We start from the raw sequence: 24,825 nt of genomic DNA on the forward strand, positions 1-24,825 counted from the left end.
GCCTCCTCCCCCCAAGCCCTCTCCCTCCCACACATCTCCCTGCTCTTAAAATGTTGTGTGCTCTCAAGTGTTTGTGTGCTTCCCATTCTCTTGTCTTCCGCTCCCTCCTTTTATATATTTTGTTTGTCTGGTTGATTTGTTTGTGAAGTAAATGTCAGCTCTTTCATGAGCCTCGATTCAGTATACCAAAATATATATATAAAAAAATTGCTTTGCCTCTGCAGTTATTTTGCAGTTTTGTCAATAAATTTCTCGAGTTTGAGCATAATTACATCATGATATTGTGGCGGGCACAAGGCGCAATAATTCCACGCACCAGTGGGTGGTGCGAGCGTCCAGGCGGGGAACGAAAGCACATGCACCGCCTTTCGACCGATCGGCCATGCCCGGGGACTAGGCGTGGCCTCGGGACATATATGCGGGCTCTAAGCTCGAGCCCGCCCAGTGCTGAAGTACGAGCTTTGAATAAAGACTCTTTGTTATACCAACGCGTTGTGGCCTACGTCTCTGGCAACCGAGTCGTGTGTGCGCAGCACCACACTGGTGACCCCGATTGGGTCAGCCGTTGCTGACCACCGAACGTGCCATGGCTACCAACGCCGTCGCAGTTAAACTCCCGGAGTTTTGGGAAGCATAAGCCGACGTTTGGTTCGTGCAGGCCGAAGCTCAATTTCAGCTCCGAAGCATTACGGCAGATGAGACCCGGTCCTACCATGTGGTCGCCGCCCTCGGGCCCGGCACTGCCGCCCGAGTCGTGTCCATCCTACGGCGCCCGCCGGGCGACAACAAGTACGAGGCGCTCAAACGTCTCCTCCTCGCCACGTTCGGGCTCACGGAGATCGAACGGGCCGACCGCCTCCTGGACCTTCCCGCCCACGGCGACACACGACCATCCGTCCGGATGGATTTTATGCTGTCACTGCTTGGAGACCAGCCCCCGGATTTCTTATTCCGGGCGCTTTTCCTACGCCAGCTACCTCTACAGGTACGCCTCGTGCTGGCCGGTTCCAAAATAAAGGAACCCCGTGCCCTGGCCGTAGAGGCCGACAAGTTTTTCGCGGCCTGCGACACGCGGTCGGTTTACGGTGCTGCCGTCGTGGATCCCGGGGCAGAGGCTACAGCGCCGCCGGCTTCCCTTGTGGCCGCTGCTGCACCCCGCCCACCACCACCACCACCACGGCCGCCGCCGCCGCAAACCTGGTGCTACTACCACGCCAGGTTCGGCCGCAAGGCTAAAACGTGTCGCCCGCCGTGCTCGTTTGACAGGTCGGGAAACGACCGGGCCGGCGCTCATTAGCAGCCCTGAGCGTCGGCCATTCCGGCAGCCTCCTGTTCATCACGGACAGCTTGTCCGGGTGCCGTTTTCTTTGCGACACAGGAGCGCAGGTAAGCATCCTCCCCGCCTCCACGTCCGACAAGCAAACCGCAGGCCGGGGCCCCGCTTTGCTTGCAGGCCAACGGTACACCCATCCGCACATTCGGGAAGCGTTGCCTCTCACTGCGGTTCGGAGGGCAGCGCTTTCAATGGTCGTTCGTGAACCGCCAGCGTGCCAATGGCACTGCTCGGTGCGGACTTCCTATGCGCGAATGGGCTGTTGGTCGACGTGAAGCGCAGACGGCTCGTCCAGGCCGAAACCTTCAGCTCGCTCGCTTGTTCGCTGAGCGGCTCGTTGAGCGACTCACTGAGCGGCTCACCGAGCGGCTTGCCAAGTGGCTTGCTGGAAGGTTCCGTCCCGGCGAGTTTAGTTTGCACGCTTCCGGCAGCGGACGACTTTACCCGCCTCCTCGCCAGTTTCCCGGCCTTCACGCGGCCCACCTTCTCAGCGGTGGCCGTTAAACACGGGGTGGAGCACCATATACCCACGGTCGGGCCGCCGGTCTATGCCCGGGCACGCCGACTCGAACCCACGAAGCTCGCCGTGGCAAAAGCGGCGTTCGCCACGCTGGAGCGGCTGGGGATCGTATGGCGCTCCAACAGCGCTTGGGCTTCTCCTCTGCACATTGTGCCGAAGCCCGGCGGAGGATGGCGGCCGTGCGGGGACTACCGCCGGCTCAATGATGCCACCACCCCTGACCGCTACCCGGTCCCGCATATCCAGGACTTTTCCACCCGGTTGGCAAACACGACCGTGTTTTCCAAGGTGGACCTCATCCGGGGCTACCACCAGGTCCCGGTCCAACCGGACGATGTCCCGAAGACGGCCGTCATCACCCCTTTCGGCCTCTTCGAGTTACTGAGAATGCCTTTCGGGTTGAAGAATGCGGCCCAGGCGTTCCAACGGCTTATGGACAGCGTCTTGCGTGACTTACCTTTCCTCTTTGTCTACCTGGACGACATCCTAGTCGCAAGCGCATCCCGGGAGGAGCACCTGCTCCACCTCCGCATGCTTTTCGAACGCCTGGGCCAGCATGGCCTAATCATCAACCCCGCCAAGTGCCGTTTCGGTGTCGCCACCATTGACTTCTTGGGGCACCGCATCACCAGGCACGGGGCCGTCCCTTTACCGGCCAAGGTGGAGGCGGTCAGGGATTTCCCACAGCCCCGCACGATCAAGGGGCTCCAGGAGTTCCTGGGCATGGTAAATTTTTACCACCGCTTCGTGCCCCACGTCGCCCAGCTCCTCCGCCCCTTGCACGAGGCCCTCCGGGGCAAGCCGGGCAAAGGTGACATCGCCTGGTCGGAGCCGATGGCCGCGGGCGTTTGCGGGCGCAAGGCTGGCCCTGGCCGACGCCACCATGCTGACGCACCCGGCGCCCGATGCACCGATCGCCCTCACCACCGACGCGTCGGACTACACGGTGGGCGCAGTGCACGAGCAGTGGGTGCGTGGTGCTTGGCAACCGCTGGCGTTTTTTCGCCGGCAGCTTCGCCCGCACGAACGCCGCTATAGCTCCTTCGACCGCGAGCTGCTCGGGCTCCACCTGGCGGTCCGACACTTCCGCCATCTGCTGGAGGGCCGCCCGTTCACGGCTTTCATCGACCACAAGCCCCTTGTGTTCGCGATGGCCAAGGTCGCCGAGCCATGGTCGGCCCGGCAACAGCATCACCTCGTGGCCGTGTCCGAGTACACGACGGACATCCGGCACGTCGCGGGAAAGGACAACCCGGTGGCCGATTGCCTTTCCCGGGCCATCGCCCACGCAGTCCACCTTGGCATCGACTATGCCCGGATGGCAGCGGACCAGGCCGCCGACCCCGGCGTCCAGGCCTTGTGGACCGCCGTCACGGGCCTCCGCGTCACCGAGGTGCCGTTCGACGCCGCGGGCGCAGCCCTCCTATGCGACGTCTCCCTCGGCCGGCCTTGCCCCATCGTGCCCGCTGGCTGGCGGCGCCCAGTTTTCGACGCCATCCACGGCCTGTCCCACCCGGGCACGAAGGCATCCCAGAAGCTCGTCGCAGCGAAGTTCGTCTGGCATGGCCTCCGGAAGGACGTCCGCGACTGGGCCAGGACGTGCCTCGCGTGCCAGCGCGCAAAGGTCCACCGCCACACCCAGGCCCCGTTGGCCCTGTTTGCGGTGCCCGAGCGTCGGTTCGACCACGTGCACGTCGACTTGGTTGGACCTCTGCCCCCCTCGCGGGGGTTCACCCACCTCCTCACCATGGTGGACCGCACCACACGGTGGCCGGAGGCCGTCACATTGGCGGCGACGTCTGCGGCTGATGTGGTGCAAGCCTTCATCGCCACTTGGGTGGCCCGGTTTGGTGACCCCTTGGACATCTCGTCCGACCGCGGCCCCCAGTTCACCTCGGATCTCTGGGCCACGGTGGCGCAATGGCTCGGGGTGAAACTACACCGCACCACGGCCTACCACCCCCAGGCCAATGGCCTGTGCGAGCGCTTTCATCGCTCAATGAAGGCCGCGCTCCGGGCCAGCCTCCGCGACGGCGGCTGGGTCGACAGACTCTCCTGGGTCCTGCTGGGACCCTGCTGGGCCCCAGGACGGCGCCCAAGGATGACCTGCGCGCGTCCTCGGCGGAGCTGGTCTTCGGGCAATCACTGCGGGTACCGGGTGAATTTATCCCCAACTCCACGGCTCCTTGGTCCGCGGCGCAACAGCGCTCCTCCCTTCAGGAGACCGCCCGGATGTTCGCCCCGGTGCCGACGGCACACCACGGTTGCCCGCCTTCCCACGTCGCCCCGGAGCTTCGCACGGCAAAGTACGTCTTCGTCCGGCACGAAGCCCACCGGGCACCACTACAGCCCCCGTACGACGGGCCCTTCCGCGTGCTGGAGACCGGGGACAAATTTTTCACCATCGACATCGGCGGTGCCCCGGATCGCATCTCCGTGGACCGCCTCAAGCCGGCCCACCTCGATCCGGACCACACCCCGCAAGCAGCTCTGCCTCCGCGTCAAGGCCGCCCCCCGGCGGTCGGCCCCCCGGCAGCCCCCAGCCCGCCGTCCCGCTACCCCCCAGCCCTGCACCCATCGCCAGGGAGCGTTTCGGCCGGGTCATCCGGCTTCCCCGCAAACTCACCCTTCAGGTGCATGGGAATTCTGGGGGGGCGCGTGTGGCGGGCACAAGGGGCAATAATTCCGTGCACCAGTGGGTGGCGCGAGCGTCCAGGCGGGGAACGAAAGCACATGCCCCGCCTTTCGACCGATCGGCCACGCCCGGGGACTAGGCGTGGCCTCGGGACATATATGCGGGCTCTAAGCTCGAGCCCGCCCAGTGCTGAAGTACGAGCTTTGAATAAAGACTCTTTGTTATACCAACGCGTTGTGGCCTACCTCTCTGGCAATCGAGTCGTGTGTGCGCAGCACCACAATATGTTTATTGGAATGTAGTAGAGCAGGGACCTGGGGAACCAACCATCCCTTTTATGGGTGGTGTATAGGAAACGAAGCGCTGCCTCACATGCTCACGGTTTTTAATGTTTTAACGATGTAAAGGTAGGGCATTGCGATTGTGAATATGACAAATTTGACGATGTCTTTCGCCTGAACTACATGAAGATAAAAATGCCGGTGGGTGGAGTCGGCTGTCCGACTAATAACGTCGTTGTGGGTGGAGTCACGCCAGCTGTCCAACCAATGGGTGGAAAGAGAGAAACAGATGGACAGAAAACTGCTGCAACTTTAATATATAGATCGCAAAATTTGAAAGATTATATTTGGATTTTTTTGTCCAATAATTGAAATTATGAAGTTGGAAACATTGTCACACCTTTATCAGATTTATTTCCATGGTGATAACCAGGCTGCACCGTTAAGGTTTTGTTTCCCACTGATAGGCCGGATCTGGATCCGGACCTTAACCAAAATATAATCGGCTTGTTCTTGTCACCGACCCAACTTATCCACCATGTTTTGTCATAACTCGTGCACAACCTTTTGAGATGTCATGCTATATATCATTTTTAACGCCATCTCTCAATGGTGAAGAATTACTTTAAAAAGACCAACTTCGGTGGCGAAGGTAAATATGGTTGAGATTTGGCAGAGATTTTAGATTCTGGTCCAACCAGACAAACAGTCATCACCTGTCTCTGCCTTTGCTTTCCTCTAAACTCCCACTATATATTTATCTGAATGTGACTTCCTCAATCATCAGTATCAACAAGTTGATTCCCTCTCCAAAAAGCCTCATTATGATGAAAGCAGAGTGGAACGGGCCGCTGGAGAATAAATACTCATTGCTTCAGTGTTTGAGAAGTTAAGAAATGTTCTAAAAAAGTTACTGAATTTGGCATATATGAGTGAAGGACAATAACCACCTTTAGAGGCCATTTTTCCCCGCAGAGCAGGGGTTGGCCTTTTTGGGGAACCGTGGTCACATTTTTGAAGCAATGTTTTATGGCCGGATGCTCTTCCTGCCGCCAACCCTGTTAGTCACTTCTTGCGACACAAGTACTGGTTCTCAATTTGCCGACCGCGGAAGGATGACAGGCTGAGTCGACCCCCCCCTGGCGTTAATTCAGCGATCGACCGGGATTCGAACCCAGGATCCTAGGATCCCCAGCCGGCACCCTAACCGCTAAGCCAACACCAGGCCTGAGTTAAGGATAATATTGATGTAATAATAATAAAAATATTAAAATCCTAAATGTTGTGGAATACTGCTTTCTTCTGTTGCAGCATTCCAGAACCAGATCCAGAACACACTCTGGAAGAGCAAGCTCTCCGCTGGCACTTTGCACGTCTCGATCGTAATCGTGATGGCTTTCTGCGGAGGCAAGAGACCAAACCATTGCGTCGCTTGCTGCGCCTCCTCGCCCGTCCTAAGAAGTGCGTTCGGCGCTTCTCCGAATACTGTGACTTGAACGTCGATCGAAGGCTCTCGCTCACAGAACTGCACGGCTGTCTGGGCATTTCTTCTGCAAATGGTACAATGCTCGTCCTTCATCATTCGACGTCCATATTGTATATGGTCCATATACATCTACATCTACATATATATATATATATATCTACATCTACAGTATATATATATGGCAAATTTAACTCAACTGTTTTATTGAAGATATTGTCGTATGCGACCTTTCTTTCTCTTTCTACAAGTATGCTGATCAGGCCAGACAAAACCCTAAATATATTCACATCTGCCTGCAGGAAAAGGTGATACTAGCTCAACTCCAGGAAGACATGGATCCAACCCTTTAGGTAAGGCAAAAATGAAACTTCCAGGCACTTACGCTTAGCATTGTTGACTTACTTTTGAAGTTCAGAATAATGATTATTCAGCAATCTCATTGTACATAAGCAAATTATGTTGTGAATTCAGAAATCCTCACCAATCCGCGTGATTTCAACGTTTTATTTTGGGACTGCCCCTCAGCCGGGAGAGGAGTGGAGCTTGAGATGCGCATAAATAAATTGCTCATACTGCTCACTCATTCTTCATTTAATGGATTTATCTGTTCACAGGATGCAAGGTGTGTGTGTGTGTGTGTGTGTGTGTGTGTGTGTGTGTGTGTGTGTGTGTATGTGTGTGTGTGTGTGTGTGTGTGTGTGTGTGTGTGTGTGTGTGTGTGTGTGTGTGTGTGTGTGTGTGTGCGCACAAGTCGGGTACCCCGATCAACATTGGCTTATTTAGACTTTAGTAAACCATCAAAAATGTTTGTTTGAAATTTAAGCAAAAAATAAAATCAACCATGGAGGGCACAAGATGGGCCAAATGCCGTGATTGCTTTGCATTTAGGTCCAATAGTTAAATTTTCTTCTCATCAGACGACATAATATTTTGCCTCGTTCTCTCGGAATCTTTCACATGCCTTTTTGCAAACTCCAGATGTGCTGTCATGTGCCTGTTTCTCAGGACGACTTCTGTCTGGCCACTCTCACGCAAAGCCTGATTTGTGAAGGGCTGCAGAGATTGGTGTCCTTCCAGCAGGTTCTCCCAACTCAGCCAAGTTACTCTGTAGTTCTGTCAGAGTGGTGACTGTGTTCTTGGTCACCTCACTGACCAAGGTCCTTGCCTAGTTGCTCAGTTTGGTCAGATGGCCAGTTCTAGGAAGAGTCTGGGTAGTTCCATATTCTTTCCATTTCCTAATGATGGAGCTCACTGTGCTCTTGGGAACTTTCAACACTCTCGGAATTGTTTTATATCCTTCCCCAGATCGTTGCATCCTCACATTTCTATCTCGGAATTCTACGGACAGTTCCTTGGACTTCATGGTAGAGTTTCTGCTCTGACATGCACTGTCCACTGTGGGACCTTATATAGAAAGGTGTGTTTCTTTCTAAATCACGTCCAATCAATTGACTTGGCCACAGGTTACTCCAATAAAGTTGTAGAGACATCTCAAGGATGATCAAAGGAAATTGGATGCACGTGAGCTCAATTTGGAGTGTTATAGCAAAGGGGTTGAATACTTATTGATTCAAAACATTTCAACTTTTCATTTTTAATTACTTTGTAAAATTTCTAACAAAATTCTACTTTGACATTATGGGATATTATGTGTAGATCAGTGACAAAAAAAATCTAATTTAGTTAATTTTAAATTCAGGCTGTAACACAAAACGTTAAAAAGTCAAGGGGTGTGAATACTTTCTGAAGGCACTGTAAATCATTGCCAAATAAGGGGATCCAAGAGAATGTTCAAGTAACCGATCCATCGCCTTGATGTCACATGGTAGCAATATATTACTAGAGATCATTAAACACAGAATATAAGACTTCATAAAGCGAGAAATGCCTGTTGAGCAAGCAGGTTTCAGAAGAGGAAGAGTTCCTAGAGATCAAATCACAAATATGAGGCGGGTCATGGGAAAAGCAAGGGAATATTAAAGGAAGGAGTATCTCTGTTTTATAGATTAGAGCAAAGCCTTCGATTGTGCTGACCATGAATTGATGTGGATTATGCTGAGAAGTTGGGATGCCGGAGCACCTGATATGTCTAATAAGAAACAGGTATACTAAACAAGAAGATACAGTAAGAGTATGGAGAGACAGAATGGTTTGGGTTTGGATAAGGGGTTGGATGGGGGTTCATTCTCTCCCCGTACTTGTTCAATCTGCATATTGAGTACATCATGAGGAAATCAAACTTGGACGACATAGAGTTGGGATTACAGGAAGACGCATCTACAATCCAAGGTATGACAAAGATATCCCTCTGTTGGGAGAAAGTAAAGAGAAGTTGATGAAACTGCTGCAGAAAGTGAAGAGGGAAAGTGAAAAATCTGGTCTTTATTTAAATCTAAAAAATATTATAATATTATCAACTGAGAAGATCAATGTGTTCACATTGGGAGATGCTCATGTGGAAATCATGGAAAGTTTCATCTTCCTGGGTTCTTACATTGAAGTGAGTGGAGAATGTGGAGGAGAAATCATAGACGGTTATCATTGGGGAGAAGAGCCACGTCAGGATTGACATAGATCTGGAAAGATAGACAGGTGAATACTCTGGTCTTTCCAGGTGTAATGTAAGGATGTGATATATGGACAGTGAAAAAGAAGGAAAGGAAGAAGATTGACAGTTTATTAATGTGGTGTTGGAGAAGAATGTTAAAAATCCTATGGACTGAAAGAAGAACAAACAAATGAGTGCTTGAATAAATTAGACCACCAAGTACATTAGAAGTGTTGATGATAAAACGGAAACTGTTTGGACACATCACGCATGCAGACACCGAAGGTCTGAAGAGACCAACTATGCTGGATATGGTTGAGGGAAGAAGAGGAAGGGGCAGACTTATATGTCCTGGAAGGATGGGGTTAAGGATGCAACAGAGCTGTCTCTGCTGGAACTTCAAAAAGCAATGCAGGAGAGGGATTTTCAGAGAACTCTCATCATGAATGGCACCAGAAGTCAGACGACTTCATGGAAATGGGTAACTATATATATATAAATACAGTGCATTCAGAAAGTATTCAGAGCCCTTCACTTTTTTCACATTTTGTTATGTTGCAGCCTTATGCTGAAATCGTTTAAATTCATTTTTTCCCTCATCGATCTACACTCAATACCCCATAATGACAAAGAGAAAACAGGATTTTAGAAAGTTTTGCAAATTTATTAAAAAGAAAAAACTGAAATATCACATTGACATAAGTATTCATACTGTTTGCTATGACACTTGAAATTTAGCTCAGGTGCCTCCCATTTCTCTTGATCATCTTTGAGATGTTTCTGCACCTTGATTTGAGTCCACCTGTGGTAAATTCAATTGATTGGACATGATTTGGAAAGGCACACACCTGTCAGTATAAGGTCTCACAGCTGACAATGCATATCAGAGCAAAAACCGAGCCATGAGGTCGAAGGAACTGCCTACAGAGCTCAGAGATAGGATTGTGTCGAGGCACAGATCTGGGGAAGCCTACAAAAAAAATTCTGCTGCATTGAAGGTTCCCAAGAGCACAGTGGCCTCCATAATTCTTAAATGGAAGAAGTTTGGAACAACCAGGACTCTTCCTAGAGCTGGCCGCCGAGAGAGAGAGAGAGAGAGAGAGAGAGAGAGAGAGAGAGAGAGAGAGAGAGAGAGAGAGAGAGAGAGAGAGAGAGAGAGAGAGAGAGAGAGAAAGAGAAAGAGAAAGAGAAAGAGAAAGAGAAAGAGAAAGAGAAAGAGAAAGAGAAAGAGAAAAAGAAAGAAAGAAAAAGAGAAAGAGAGAAAGAGGAAAAAAAAAGAGAAGAGACAGACACGTGAGTGTTTGGAAGTTGTGTGGAAATCGTTTGCCTGTCAACATGTGAACAACCCCTCCAAAAGCACATTCATGACATCTGACAGTCCAGTGTCTGCCATCAGTGCTCCAACACACCCAATGAAGTTCTCAATCAAGTTAGAGCATCCGCTCTGATTCTGAGAGGTCAGTTGTTCAAACTCTGGCCTTGTCATACCAAAGACTTAATAAAAGGGTAATTGCTGCTTCCTTGCTTACAGCTCAGCATTTAAGAGGATAGAGCATGGACATTCACCACTGGGAAGGCAATGGCAAGCTATACAATATGACCCTTGCCAAGAAACTGCTTCAGCATCACCAACGTTCAATAAAAGAGCATATGGTACATCAAAATCAAATATACTTCGAGTGTGACCACTTGTTGACAGGACCTTTGGGGATAGAACTGACTGCTTGATTTAGTGGCATATCTGGCTTTTTTTGGCCCATCATATATCTAGCACTGGCACATCATCATCCACTTGTACAGTCATTTCATCTTTCCTGATGCGTCCGTCGTATTGTTTCTGGCAGCAGTGTGTCATTTCCCTCGTCGCACGTTTGTCAGAAGCATCCAAAGTGCATGCGACGATTGTGAGCCGCTCTGACTTGAAGTATTCGCATCAGAGTTGTCCACAACAACTTGTACAGGGCCTGCTCATTCTTGTGATGTATGGAGAAGTCCTCTTGTTGTGGCTCTTGTTTTGATGCAGTGACTGCAGATTTGTGAAACCTCAACATCACAAGAGAACATGACACCACACTTGTGTAACTCTTGAATTAGTTGTTCCCTTTATCAGTACACCGATTGCTACTTTTAGTGGTGTCTGGCTTTTGCTGGGCAGACTTGTGATCATGATGCAAATCATTATCATCAGAAGTTTCTGAGTCGTTTGGTAAAAGCTTCCTGAGGACATCCATCATGGTTTGACTTGTGTGTTCTTCTGCCAAATCGGTGTTCGTTCGACATCTTCATGGAGAGGCATGATCTTCGTGTCACTTTTCACATGCTTCACCACCTTTTTTGTCATAGCTTGTTCCAAGACTTCATCAAGATCCATATTGGACACATCTTTCGCTTTGTCACGAAACATAATTGTACTTGCAATGCCCGTTGCTGTGAAAATGAGATCTGTGAAATGTATTGACCCTGCAGTTGGTAGCTTCTTCTTGACATGATGGTGTCTTCATGACTTTGGAATAGATTGTATATTTCCGATGAATTTCTTATCGGCAATCAATCAGCACCTACTTCAGAAACCAGTTTGACATTCACTGGATTTTTCATTGCTGGTCACAGCCTCATTGTGAAGGTCACAGCCTCACCGTGAAGGTCACAGCCTCACCATGAAGGTCACAGCCTCATAAGGTCACAGCCTCATCGTGAAGGTCACAGCCTCATCGTGAAGGTCACAGCCTCATTGCAAAGGTCACAGCCTCATTGTGAAGGTGACAGCCTCATCGTGAAGGTCACAGCCTCATTGCAAAGGTCACAGCCTCATCGTGAAGGTCACAGCCTCATCATGAAGGTCACAGCCTCACCACGAAGGTCACAGCCTCATCGTGAAGGTCACAGCCTCATTGCAAAGGTCACAGCCTCATCATGAAGGTCACAGCCTCACCACGAAGGTCACAGCCTCATCGCGAAGGTCACAGCCTCATTGCGAAGGTCACAGCCTCACCACGAAGGTCACAGCCTCATCGTGAAGGTCACATCCTCATTGCAAAGGTCACAGCCTCATCGTGAAGGTCACAGCCTCATCGTGAAGGTCACAGCCTCATCACGAAGGTCACAGCCTCATTGCGAAGGTCACAGCCTCATTGCGAAGGTCAGCCTCATCGTGAAGGTCACAGCCTCATCGTGAAGGTCACAGCCTCATCACGAAGGTCACAGCCTCATCGCGAAGGTCACAGCCTCATTGCGAAGGTCACAGCCTCATCGTGAAGGTCACAGCCTCATCACGAAGGTCACAGCCTCATCACGAAGGTCACAGCCTCATTGCGAAGGTCACAGCTTCATCGTGAAGGTCACAGCCTCATCGCGAAGGTCACAGCCTCATCGTGAAGGTCACAGCCTCATCACGAAGGTCACAGCCTCATCGCGAAGGTCACAGCCTCATCACGAAGGTCACAGCCTCATCGCGAAGGTCACAGCCTCATTGCGAAGGTCACAGCCTCATCGTGAAGGTCACAGCCTCATCACGAAGGTCAGCCTCATCGCGAAGGTCACAGCCTCATTGCGAAGGTCACAGCCTCATCGTGAAGGTCACAGCCTCATCGCGAAGGTCACAGCCTCATCATGAAGGTCACAGCCTCATCGCGAAGGTCACAGCCACACTGACGTTTACCTCGAGTTAGTGGGGAATTTGAGAGATTTTCCGATTTTGATAATCTCTTCAGATGTGATCTTCAAATCGTAGACAGTTTTTGTGATAATGCATCTGGAATTGGGATCTTCAGATAAGTTCCTGTCAATGTCCACAAGCAAACCATCATCCTTGAGTTAGCTTGCATCAATGATGCTCGATATCCGTCGTCGTGTGCAAACTGATATTGTCTGACTGGGATTACTGCAGACACCAACTTTGCTGAATATACTCTCCATACTTGTTTTCTGAGAATATAGAAAGCCAACAGTTAACAATGCGAAGGCCATTACTTACTTTACTTGACTATGTCTTATTGGTGTCTCGAGTCCAACCTTGTGCTTTGGTCTTGAAAATAAAAAGGAAACGTATAATTAATCAGATAATTCGGGATCCAGATAAAGGTTGGGAGTAGGGGGCCATTTTAGGATTTTTGTGTGGAATAAGCTAACATTTAGGGGGAGGGAGGAGGGGAAGGGGAGGGGGGTAGTGGGGATGGGGGGAGAGGGGGGAGGGAGGGAGGTGGGGAAGGAGGTGGGAGTGGGGGAAGGGGAAGGGAGGGGGTGGGATGGGGGGAGAGGGGGAGGGGGAGAGGAGGAAAGGGGGGAAAGAGGGGAAGGGGGGAGGGGGGAAGGGGAGGGGCGAAGCAGGAGAGAAAGGGGGTTCATATATATGCTGGTGGGTGAATGTGGCGTTCATCACGTTTCTGAGTTAAGTGTGATGCCGATCAGGAAGAAGATGAAGCCGTACTGCCAACTTCGTACACTTCCAGAATTGTTTGATTTATTTGTGTTCAAATGTCTGGTGATTGTTTTGTATTTATTTATGCGAATGTGTATTTGTATATAACTGTCATTAATTTAAAAAGGCTTAGGAACTATCGAGCGATTATTTTTTTAAACTCCAAAAAAACGATCTTTTTTTTTTTCAAAATGTTTTTTTTTTTTTTTTTTTGCCTAAAACACTCCCAGGCACTCACTGATGAACCTCTGAAAGTTTGACGAAGATCCGTTCAGCCATCTCTGAGAAAAATGGCAACACAGACAGACAGACAGACACACACAGATAGACATCTCTGTTATATAGTAGATTGAAGTACAGTGTAGACTTAAACACTGCGTGGGGTACCGTGTTCTATGAACTCTCTAGTTAGAGACCACATGTTTCACTGCCATATGGTAATTCTTGGAGAATACGCCGATTGGCTTTGCCGGGAGTTCCTTTTCAACCACAAGGAAACTTTCCTTTAACATTAAAAAAAAAAAATTCAATTGCTGCTCTATGGCATCTCTTTACTTCTCCAAAGTGATCCGTATCCATTTGCAAGAATTGTTCTAAGTAAATGTGATTCCAGCTTCCTTCGATTTATCTTGAAATTTTTTTGCAAAGCACTCAAGCATTTGTTTTGTCTTTTCATATTCATTTCAATCCAGTCTTTCTTGAGCACTTACTCTCCAAATTTTCCAAATTGAGCTCTTCCATCATGAATTTCAATTCTTCAGCATTGTTTGAATTTAAATTCCTAGGTGGTTTAATCTTTCTCAATGGACTTTTATTCCTCAACCTTTCCCAAATTCGCTGTCGGATCTCTCCTTATTTTCATGCAGCGAACAAGTTTCGATGAGATCACGTCTCCTTATCTGACGAGTCCTTTTTTTCTTTCTTTTTCTTTTTGAGTTAGTTGCAAGGCCCATCAAACCTGCGCAACGGTTGCCAACCTATGGTTGTTTGTCTGTGTTTCATCATATTTAAACGCCGAGTGACAATCTCGGAAGCAGCACGTTCCATTTTAATCGTCTTCGGTGGGACTCGGCGACCGGCTGAGTCTGCTCTTGATCTTTTCCCCATCTTGTTCTTGCCGCTAATCATGAATTCCATCGTGACGGAATCACCATGTGCACTCTAATTTTGAACATATAAGGTAATTATCTTGAATGCTAAGAAGAGCAGAGAGAATTCAATTATATGTATTGAACCACAACTGTCACATGGCTACAGACGCGTACTACTCTCAGTGAGGCAGACCAGGTAATGTGACGGAATCACACGTGGGTGACGATTTCCATGGAATTCATCTAATATCCATGAGCATGTTACGTGAGAGTAATGTGAGACAACGTACAGATCCTCTAAACTTGCATCGGTGTGCCTACGTGTGTTTTTGGCCTAAAAGTCATTTAAATTAAATGTCAACAGTTGCCACTTTTGTCTCCCTTTTGCAGAGACGCTTTCACCACGAATCGCACGCGTGGGTTGTTTCGATATCGTGTGCACTTCCAAATTGTGCTGTTTGGCATTCTGAATCGCACCTTTCGAATGTTGTGTTTCTTCCTACACTAGGATTCCTCGTGTGACGGTGAAACGACAAGCCATGCCGCAAGGGCGAATGTTAGCGTTGCTGGTACATCGTTTCAGGGCTGTCTGTGGTTGGGTTTAAGTCGGCGCGCGATGCATAATCGTCTAACATCCCGAAACGTGAACTATAGGTGTGAAGCCGGCACGTCGCTGGCAAGTATGCTTATAACATTTTGGCATTTTGACAGCCACGCTTTCTATTTTGTTGATATGGATTGCTTATATAAATAGAAGTGCTTCTGACATATCTGCGTATGTCATTTTGTCGAGATATTCTCTATTGGATTGACTGTTTTGCATTAAAAACTATATTTATTGCAAATTATTTTGTTTGTTTTTTTTCTTCTTCTTTTCTTTGAAGGCAATTTTGTTTTTTTTTAGTCGACGCATTTGCAAACGTGGACGTGAAATATGTTGCATCAAATTATGATATCAAATTATAATGATGATGTGTCTCTTTACTACGTAGACAAATTTAGATGCAATTGATGGATCATTTTGCTTTCTGGATCTTCAAGGAATTTATTTTTAAGCATCCACACCTTTCAGACCTTCATAAAACGAATTCGTGGGAATTTTTTATTTCGATTTTTTAAATAATTTTTTTTTTCATAACCTATACTAGTGGGGCGGCTTAGCCCAAATATTCAAAAGAATTGTGCATTTTGTGAAACAAGCACCAAATTTGGCACAAATGTACATTAATATGTTGCGAACATTTTCAGATATTGGGCCACTTGAAATTCCGTAATTTTTTTTTTCAAATTTTTTCAAATTTCGTAATTTCAAATTTTTCGGGTGACACCGTCACAATTTCGGTCTTCGAGGCCGGCCGATAGGCAAAGTGTGACCGGAAGGGACGAGGTTCTCCTGACCACGTGGCCCTCGATCTGGGAAGCGAGAGGCGTTCCATTAGTGGACGCGCCCCTCACGCCCGACTTTTGGGCGGCCCCGGCAGGCCGTTTGTTTTGACGTTCCGTGACAGGCCCCGCACCCCCACCTCCGGGCCGACCGGAAGCTTGTGCTGAGTACATCATACCTGAACAACTCAGTGAGGCAGAACACAGCAGTGCACACCAGGGTGACCCCTTCAGTGCATAAACCAATTAACCTGTCCACTGCAGGGCATATAGAAATGAAGTTATTTTCTGCATATAATAATAATATAAGTTCAGTTCTATATAACAATTTCTGTTATCACCACTACCACTACAACTACCACTACTACAAGCTTTGTCTGGAATTTTGTGGACAAACAGACATACAGACAAGCTGGGATCAAAACATTACCTCCTTCCACCATTGAGTGTAGAGGTAAACCATCATGGAAATTATATCATGCCCTAGATTTAATTCATGCTTACCCGTGTATTTGCTTCACTGGTTCACAAGGTCTTTTGCATACATGTAATTCAGACTCTCGTCTTCATTGCTGACCACACAATGTTCGCAACATATTAATGTACATTTGTGCCAAATTTGGTGCTTGTATCACAAAATGCACAATTCTTTTGAATATTTGGGCTAAGCCGCCCCACTATATCGGCCGGCCTCGAAGACCGAAATTGTGACGGTGTCACCCGAAAAATTTGAAATTACGAAATTTGAAAAAATTTGAAAAAAAAAATTACGGAATTTCAAGTGGCCCAATATCTGAAAATGTTCGCAACATATTAATGTACATTTGTGCCAAATTTGGTGCTTGTATCACAAAATGCACAACAGGTTTGCTATGCTGCTACACTATACATACATAACTTGTACGAGGTAGGGCTGGTAGGATAGCTGAGAGTGATACGCACTCACTGTTAGGCCATCTGGCCTGGGTTTGAATTGTGACCCAGCTATAAACCATCATCTATATAAACTATAAACCTATAAAGCTATAACCCCCCCCCCCCCCCCCCTTCCCACGCCTCCTCCCCCCAAGCCCTCTCCCTTCCACACATCTCCCTGCTCTCAAATGTTGTGTTTGTGTGCTTCCCCTTCTCTCCCCATCTTGTCTTCCGCTCCCTCTTTTTATATATTTTGTTTGTCTGATTGATTTGTTTGTGAAGTAAATGTTAGCTCTTTCACGAGCCTCGATTCAGTATACAAAAAAAAAAAAAAAAAAATCCTGGTGTTTCAAACGCAGGGCGATTCATCATTGTGTTGTCCCTTGGAAGGACATTAAGCCGGAGGACTCTTCTGCTGGCACCGAGCATTGGTAAATGTTATAGGTCCCACTTTCATGAAGAGGAGGCAAGCTATCGCCGGCACCCTGAACAAATTCCAAATTCCTGCCTTTTGACTGACCGCTGGGATGACCACAGCAATCCACCCAGTATATCCTTCTTTTTCTCCTTTTTTGGTATACAGTCGAGGCTCATGGAAGAGGAAGAACACTGAATGGATGAGGATGCAACAGAACAAAATGAGCAGGAGAAAGAGAGAGGGGGGAAACACCAACAAGTGGGGAAACATCAACAAGTGGGGCAACACCAACAAGTGGGGCAACACCAACAAGTGGGGAAACACCAACAAGTGGGGAAACACCAACAAGTGCGAAAACACCAACAAATGCGGAAACACCAACAAGTGCGGAAAAACCAACAAGTGCGGAAACACCAACAAGTGCGGAAACATCAACAAGTGCGGAAACACCAACAAGTGCGGAAACACCAACAAGTGCGGAAACACCAACAAGTGCGGAAACACCAACAAGTGCGGATACACCAACAAGTGCAGAAACACCAATAAGTGGGGAAACACCAACAAGTGGGGAAACACCAACAAGTGCGGAAACACCAACAAGTGCAGAAACACCAACAAGTGGGGAAACACCAACAAGTGGGGAAACACCAACAAGTGGGGAAACACCAACAAGTGGGGAAACACCAACAAGTGCGGAAACACCAACAAGTGCGGAAACACCAACAAGTGCGGAAACACCAACAAGTGCGGAAACACCAACACGTGCGGAAACACCAACAAGTGGGGAAATACCAACAGGTGTGAAAACTGGGATGGAGGATAGCAGGGGTAGGAAAGATCATGGTTTTCGATTGGGGATGAACTGAGATGGTGATGAACAACTGTCTTGAAGACTTTGAGGGAAGGATGAGATTTTTTTTAATTTTTTTTTATATTTTTTTTGTATACAAGATCGAGGCTCGTGAAAGAGCTAACATTAATCACACAAAAAGACAAACCGACACACAAAACACAAAAAACAAGGGGAGCGGCAGACAAGATTTGGGAGAGAGGGGGAAGGACACAAAAGAGAGGGGGAAGAGGGGGAAGGACACAAACACAACATTTGAGAGCAGGGACATCGGGAGGACTTGGGGGGAGGTGGGAGAGGAATAAAACATATGAACACTGCAAGGACTCTGGGGTGAATTACCGGGGGTAGAAAAGATCAAGGTTTTCGATGGGGGAAGATAAGAGATGGTGGTGAACAGCTGTTTTAAAGACCTGGAGGGAGGAGTGGGATTGAAGGGAGTGGGGGAGTTTGTTCCAGAGGCGGGAGAAAAGGGGAATGAAAGAGTGAAGGTGAGCAGAGAGCCGAGACTTTGGCAGTTTAACCATAAGAGGGTTGCAGGCAGATCTTGTGCGACCTGAAGGAATATTGGGGGGACAGAGCACAGAGAGAGCTGGGGGAGCAAGGCCGGAGAGGAGTCGGTAGAAGACAGAAAGACCACCAACCTGCCTGCGGTGAGTGAGTGAAAGGCCCTCGGTGTTGACTACATCGCAGGAGATTCCAATGATTCTGAAAGCTTTGGCCTCAACAGCGTGAAGCCGAGCAAGGTGTGAGGCAGGAGCACCAGCCCAGAGGGGGGAACAGTATTCCATTGAGCTGCGGATGAAAGCCTTGTATGTGGTGAGGAGCTCAGGTGTGCCAAGGAAGGACTTCGCACGACGGAGGATGCCCAGTCGGCGACTGGCTTTGGAGGCCAGCTTGGAAATGTGGTTTTCCCAAGAAAGATCATGGCAGATAGTGAGACCCAAAAGCTTGAGCGACAGAACTTCTTGGAGAGGATTGTTGAGAAAGTAGATGGGAGGGTTGTCCAGTCGGTCCTTTCGGAGAGACATTGTAAGAGTGTGAGATTTGTCAGGATTGAAAGACATGTTCCACTTGTTTGACCAGTCTGTGATTTTGTCCAGGTCTGCAGAGAGTGAGGAGGCTGCAGACTGCCGATCTGAGGGATGAGGAATGGAGCGACAGAGAGTAGAGTCGTCAGCAAAGAGATAGAGAGGATTTTCAAGAGAGTCAGAGAGATCATTGATGAAGACCAGAAAAAGCACAGGGCTCAGAACACTACCTTGGGGAACTCCAGCCTGAACAGGAAGAGAAGATGAGAGAAACCCATTCAGGGCCACATGTTGACTACGACCAGAGAGGAAGTCCGCCAGCCATGCGTGGAGATTTCCATGGATACCAAAGGAGGAGAGTTTGGTGAGCAGAGCAGGGTGCCAGACCGTATCGAAGGCACGTGAAATGTCAAGGGAGACAGCTCTAATTTCCTGTTTGGTGTTGAGGACCTCCATCCATTGTTGAGAAAGCAGAAGCAGCATGTCCAGAGTAGAGTGACCAGGTCTGAAACCAAATTGATGATCAGAGATCAAGCCATTGGAGAAGAGGAAAGATTTCATATCTGAAGCAATGATGGATTCCATGACTTTGCTGATAATTAGGAGAAGGCTGATTGGTCTGTAGTTGCTGGGATCTGTTTTTGCACCTTTTTTGTGCAAACCGGTGATGTTGGCTGATTTCCAAGCAGATGGAATGAGATTGAAGAAGTTTGAATTGAAGTTTCAAATTTTCAAAAATTTGAATTGAAGAAGATTGAATCTCTTCAATGAGATTGAAGAGAATGTGGAAGTTTGTTCTACAGGTGGGAAAAAAGAAAGGAGTGACACAGTGATCCTCGATTTAGATAGTTTCACCAAAAGGGAGTTAATGGTGGACCGTGTGTGGCTCACAGAAACTTGGTAGGGGATGGGGACAAAGTACGGAAAGAGCAGAGGGTGCAAGAGCAGAAGGGTGGTAGAAGACAGAGAGACCACCGACCTGTCTGCGAAGGGAAAGTAATGGGTCCATCGACTCGGCTTCATTGCAGGTGATTCCAGTAATATTGAAGGCTTTGGTTTCCACAACGTCGAGCTGAGCAAGATGTGAGGCAAGGGAGCCGGCCTAGAGGGGAGAGCAGTACTTCATCAAGGTGTGCATGAAGGTCTTGTAGGTCGATAGGAGTTCAGATGTGCCAAGGAAGGTTGGTTTGCCCCGGAACTGCATTGGCACCACATACACTTTGATTGACTGATGTACGAGGCAGTTGTGTTTCGTTTCTTTAAACTAGCACAGGTCTCGTGATATCTTCCACACTTGGCCACAGCTACAAGGAGCATCATCCACCAATCCTGGTAATTAATCAGATACAGCATACAATCCTCATGAGGTGGATAAAATACCCAAAAAACAGTAAAAACGTCTTGGTTTGAAACGTGGTGGTACTAAATGTCTCAGCAAATTAAGCCTTTTCAGCACACCACCGACTACATAAGACGTTTTGCTTTCATTTCTTTTCTTGTTTACTTTCATGTACTTTACCAGAGCCATGGATTTTTAGGAGAAACATCGCACATGTTGGGGAGAAGGCTTGTAAAGGTAGGCGAGACCGTTGAGGACGGCAAACTCATCTGGAAAGTATAAACGTCATATATCATGGAGCAAGTGGAAGTTGAAGTTGGACTAAAAACTGCAAACGTACTTGGGGTGTTCAAAAGGTTCTACGGATGAGACACAACAGCTCATCCCTAGCCCAAAAATGCAATGAAGCCTATATATAGAAAAAAGAAAAAAAATACACATATATATATCTATATTCTTATATATATCTATATATATATATATATATCTATATCTATATCTATATATATATATATATATATATATATATATATATATATATATATATATATATATATATATATATATATATATATTGTTGTGGATATGAGAATGTTTTTTTAAATTTTATTGTTGTTGTAAAAGGTTGTTGAAAATATCGCCCCTCCTCCCTCCGTTTGTGGTTGTATAAAGGTCAAAAGGGCGTTCCCGCAGTTAGTTCCATAAAGCATACATGAAGGACACCATAATACCCCTGTTCAGTAGTTTATTTCCTTATTCTGTGTATTAGGTTAAGGCTTTGTCTTCCATTAAGATGACACTCCATTGCACCAAGTGAAATAAGATAGATTCCCTTTCATGCCCCATTCCCACTCCCAAAACTTCTACTGCCAACTACAATAGCCGCCATTAAGCATGTGCTCAGCTCAGGGAAGAAGGGCGTGCCCGCCCATCGTCATCAAGGGTGGAGTCAGAGGGCCTGTGCCCACCAATCAGGGCCGAAGCGAGCTCACCGAGGGGCATGTCCTGAAGGCCGGCGGCTTGATCGCCTGAGGCGCTATAAAAGCGCGCGTGCAAGAGCCGAGTGCATGTGGTTGAGTTGAGTACGAGAGGAGTTGAGTAAGGGATCCCTACAAGAGCAGCTTCAGCCACAGCAGCAGCAGCCACAGCAGCAGCAGCCACAGCAGCAGCAGCCACAGCAGCAGCAGCCACAGCAGCTTCAGCCACAGCAGCTTGGGGGCCTTGACGGCAGTTTTGAGCAGGGCCGCGAAGGAACGGCGGCTGTTAAACGAGCTGATCGATAAAGGGCGGCGGCTGCTAATCCCCGACCCGACCGTGCTGCGGGTCCAGCTGAACCTTCCTCCCCCTCCAGCCATCCACCTCCTGCCAGTCCTGTCATCATTCCCCGCGTGAGTCTGTCTTTTGTTTGTTCTGTCCTGGGTTAATTAAGACTGTAGGTAAGCTGGCATTGCACTGTGTCTCTAATATCTTCTGTAAATTATTTTCTTATCTTTCCTTCTTCCTTGGTTTCTTTCAATCCTGTACATAGTAATAAATTATATTTGTATTCCTTACCCTTTGTCTTTCTTCTTCATCGCATCCTTCGCTTTAGTCTTTTCCCCATTGAATACCTGTGGCGCGATTTTGGCCAACGTTCAGGAATCGGGTTAGTCGGGGTAACTGTTAGGGCCGCGGCGCCATCCGCTCGGCAAATCAACATCTTATCCGCGGTCCGTAACAATTGGTAGTCAGGAGTTGGGATTCGAACCTGGGACTAAATTTATTTTGCCCAAATTTTGGACACAATTGTACAATTGGCCGTAACAATTGGTGTCGGGAGCGGGAACGGACCCGAAGCGCGCTTAACGCGCTCAAAATTACGAGCTGCTGAAATTTGTTTTAAAGAAAAACCCGAACTTTGGAATCGCGCCATGGCTAGTCAAGGCGATCGGATGCAGGTGGGTGAGCTAGAAGAGGGGTTAGGGGTAACTCAGGACCACAGGGAGGAAAGCGAGGAGAGCAATGAGGAGGTGGTTGAGGAGGTGTCAGGCGCGCAAAATGGCGTCCTCGCGCACGTGGTTGTAGAGGCACAAAATGGCGGCTCGCACGTGGTTGGGGCAGCCGCGCCCGCAGCACCGGTGAATTTGGACCTCTTTATGATACAAATAAGGGCGCTCATGGTCCAGACAAGTGAAGACCTGAGGAATGACTTGGGAAACCAAATTGTAGGAATGGGAAACCAATTTGTGGGATTGAGGGCTGATAGTGAGCGATTGGGGGGCCAAATGGGGGCAATGAGGGATGACGCGAGGAGTACCAGTGCCCAAATTGGGAAGATAGACAGCAAATTTGAGGGGTTAGACAATAATTTTAAGGGATTAGACAATAAATTTGAGGGGTTAGACAACGGGATAAAAGAGGTAAAGAATGGGTTAACGGGGCTAGAAGATAGGATGGAAGGCAAATTGCGGGAGATAGGGGAGCAATCCGCCCGGGAAATCAAACGGATGGGGAACCAGATAGAGGAGGTGAAAATCGGGTTAGAAGGTAAATTGGATGCTCAGAGGGATGAATTGGGACAGATGAGGGTGGCATCTACAAAAGAGATGAAGGAGGAGATATGACGAGGTGTAAGCGAGGAGGTCTCGGGGGTACGCGAGGAGGTAAAGCGAGGTGAGAAGCATATGGAGAAAGAGGTGAGGAATAATACGGCTAGGTTACAGGGGGGCATAGAGGGTCTGACAAGGGGAGTAGAACAGCTGACAGTGGGACAAAAGGAACTCATGGACCAAGTGGAAAAGAACACTGCAATAATCGGGGGGTTAAAAGCGACACAAAAAGACATAAAAAAATGAATTAATAGCGACACAGAAGGAATGTCAGATGGTACATGAGGGGTTGACGAAGAGGTTGAACGAGGTGACAGAACAAATGGAGACGAAGGACCGGGAGGTGAGGACGCACATAGAAACGGTTAAGGTGGCATTAGAGGAAGAGATAGAGGGGGCGCACCAGGAAATGAAGGAGGTAAAGGAAAAATTAGAGGAGGTGGAAGAAGGGGTGAGTGAAATTAAGAAGAGACGGAGGGAAACTGAGAAAGAGATAAAGGAGGAAGTAATGGAATTGGTACAAGGTCTGTGCTCGAATCATGATGGTGTACTTGCTAACCAAATAAAGAGTTTGCAGGTGGCAGAGGAGGTGCGGAGACGAGGTGCCAAGGTGGGTGGCGATATACGAGGAAATGTATATGATGTGAGGGGAGCTTCAGTCGGCTTGGGGGTTGATTTGGATCTGGGTGTTCGTGAGAGGCCGCTGGTGAAGTGTGTGACAGGTACGGTGTGCGAAAGAGGAGGTGTGCGAGAATGTCCGACTATGGGGTGTGTGAGGAAAAAGTGCGCGCCGAGGAGTGAGTGTGCTGTCAAGAGTGAGTTGGCCATAGCGCGTGTGCGAGGAGGCACATGGAAGCGCGGAGTGGGGAGTGTTACAGAGGATGTAACGAAAGAGTGCACACCTGTGGTGAGTGTTACGGAGGGTGTAACGGGAGAGTGTGCACAAGAGGATGCGCGAGAAAGGTGTGTAACGGACGGGTGCATGAGGGAAGAGTGCGCTGTCAAGAGTAAGGGAGAATGCACACCTTTGGTGAGTGTTACGGAGGATGTAACCAGAGAGAGTGCGCAAGAGGCTGCGCGAGAAAGGTGTGTAATGGACGGGTGCATAAGGACAGAGTGCGTGGTCAAGAGTGAGGGTGAATGCGCGACCGAGTGTGGTGGTAAGAGTTGTGAGAGTGAAACGGAGCGTGAGTTGGTTGTGGCAGGTGAGAGAGGATGGACACCTGGAATGGAAGGATGCACACCTGGAGTGGTAGAGCGCGTATGGGAATGCACGCTGGAGTTGGTAGTGAGGCACGTGGTTGGGTGTGCAAGTGAGAGCACACCTGTGGTTGTCACAGAGGAGGTGACCGAGGAGGGGGCGCGAAGAGGTGTGTTGGTGAGGTGTGCGAATGACGAGTGTGTGCAAAGGTGTGCGGTGGTCAGGTGTGTGACGAAGTCTGTGAGTGAAAGAACGAGTGCAATAACGAAGTACGCGGGGTGTACGGGCGGCGTTGGAGCACCGAGCTCGGTGAGGGTGAAAGGGGTCGCATATGCGTGTGAGCATGCAGGTGAAGCATCGACGGTAACCGGGTTAGCCGTTAGAGCGACGTATAGCCGAATCGGGCCCTCGGTGCGCGCCGGGCAGCTTTGCGTGCCGCGGGGATCCGCGGCGGTTTCGAAAGAACCGCCGTGCGGGATCCACGCCGGGCCGCGCTTTGAACGGCCGCGTCCGTGCTCCACTAGGCGGAGCGGGCAGCCCGATAGGAAGGGTCGTCATGGCGACCCCTTTTTGTTGAGGCGTTCCGGCAGGTCGAGATCGGGCCATTGGACGGCTCTGTGCCGAGATGGTGCGTGGGATCTCGGCCCGGGTAAGCGTCCTACCCTGCACCGAATGCCAGACGTATCCAACCGCCGGCACCAAGCAACCCGCATTAATTGCTCGGCCGTGTGAAGCCGGGCTGTAGAAGTGAATTGGCGCACCGAGAGGCTCAAGTGAGTAGACGTGTGA

General features: G+C 48.9%; 1 protein-coding gene across 5 annotated transcripts in view; it reads left to right on the forward strand.

Annotated features, from left to right (window-relative positions):
- Positions 1-15,156, forward strand: part of LOC137426754 (SPARC-related modular calcium-binding protein 1) — a 160,219-nt gene extending 145,063 nt beyond the window's left edge. For all 5 annotated transcript variants that reach the window (XM_068115599.2, XM_068115598.2, XM_068115596.2 and 2 more), the window contains exons 14-16: positions 6,081-6,328; positions 6,555-6,605; positions 14,820-15,156. In XM_068115599.2, the coding sequence (XP_067971700.2) occupies positions 6,081-6,328; positions 6,555-6,605; positions 14,820-14,833 (313 nt within the window). In that variant the 3' untranslated portion in view covers positions 14,834-15,156. The remainder of the gene's footprint in view (positions 1-6,080; positions 6,329-6,554; positions 6,606-14,819) is intronic.
- The last annotated feature ends 9,669 nt before the right edge of the window (positions 15,157-24,825 follow it).

The sequence above is a fragment of the Myxine glutinosa genome, chromosome 5 (assembly GCF_964187855.1).
Source record: "Myxine glutinosa chromosome 5, kmMyxGlut1.1, whole genome shotgun sequence".
Taxonomy (NCBI): Eukaryota; Metazoa; Chordata; class Myxini; order Myxiniformes; family Myxinidae; genus Myxine; species Myxine glutinosa.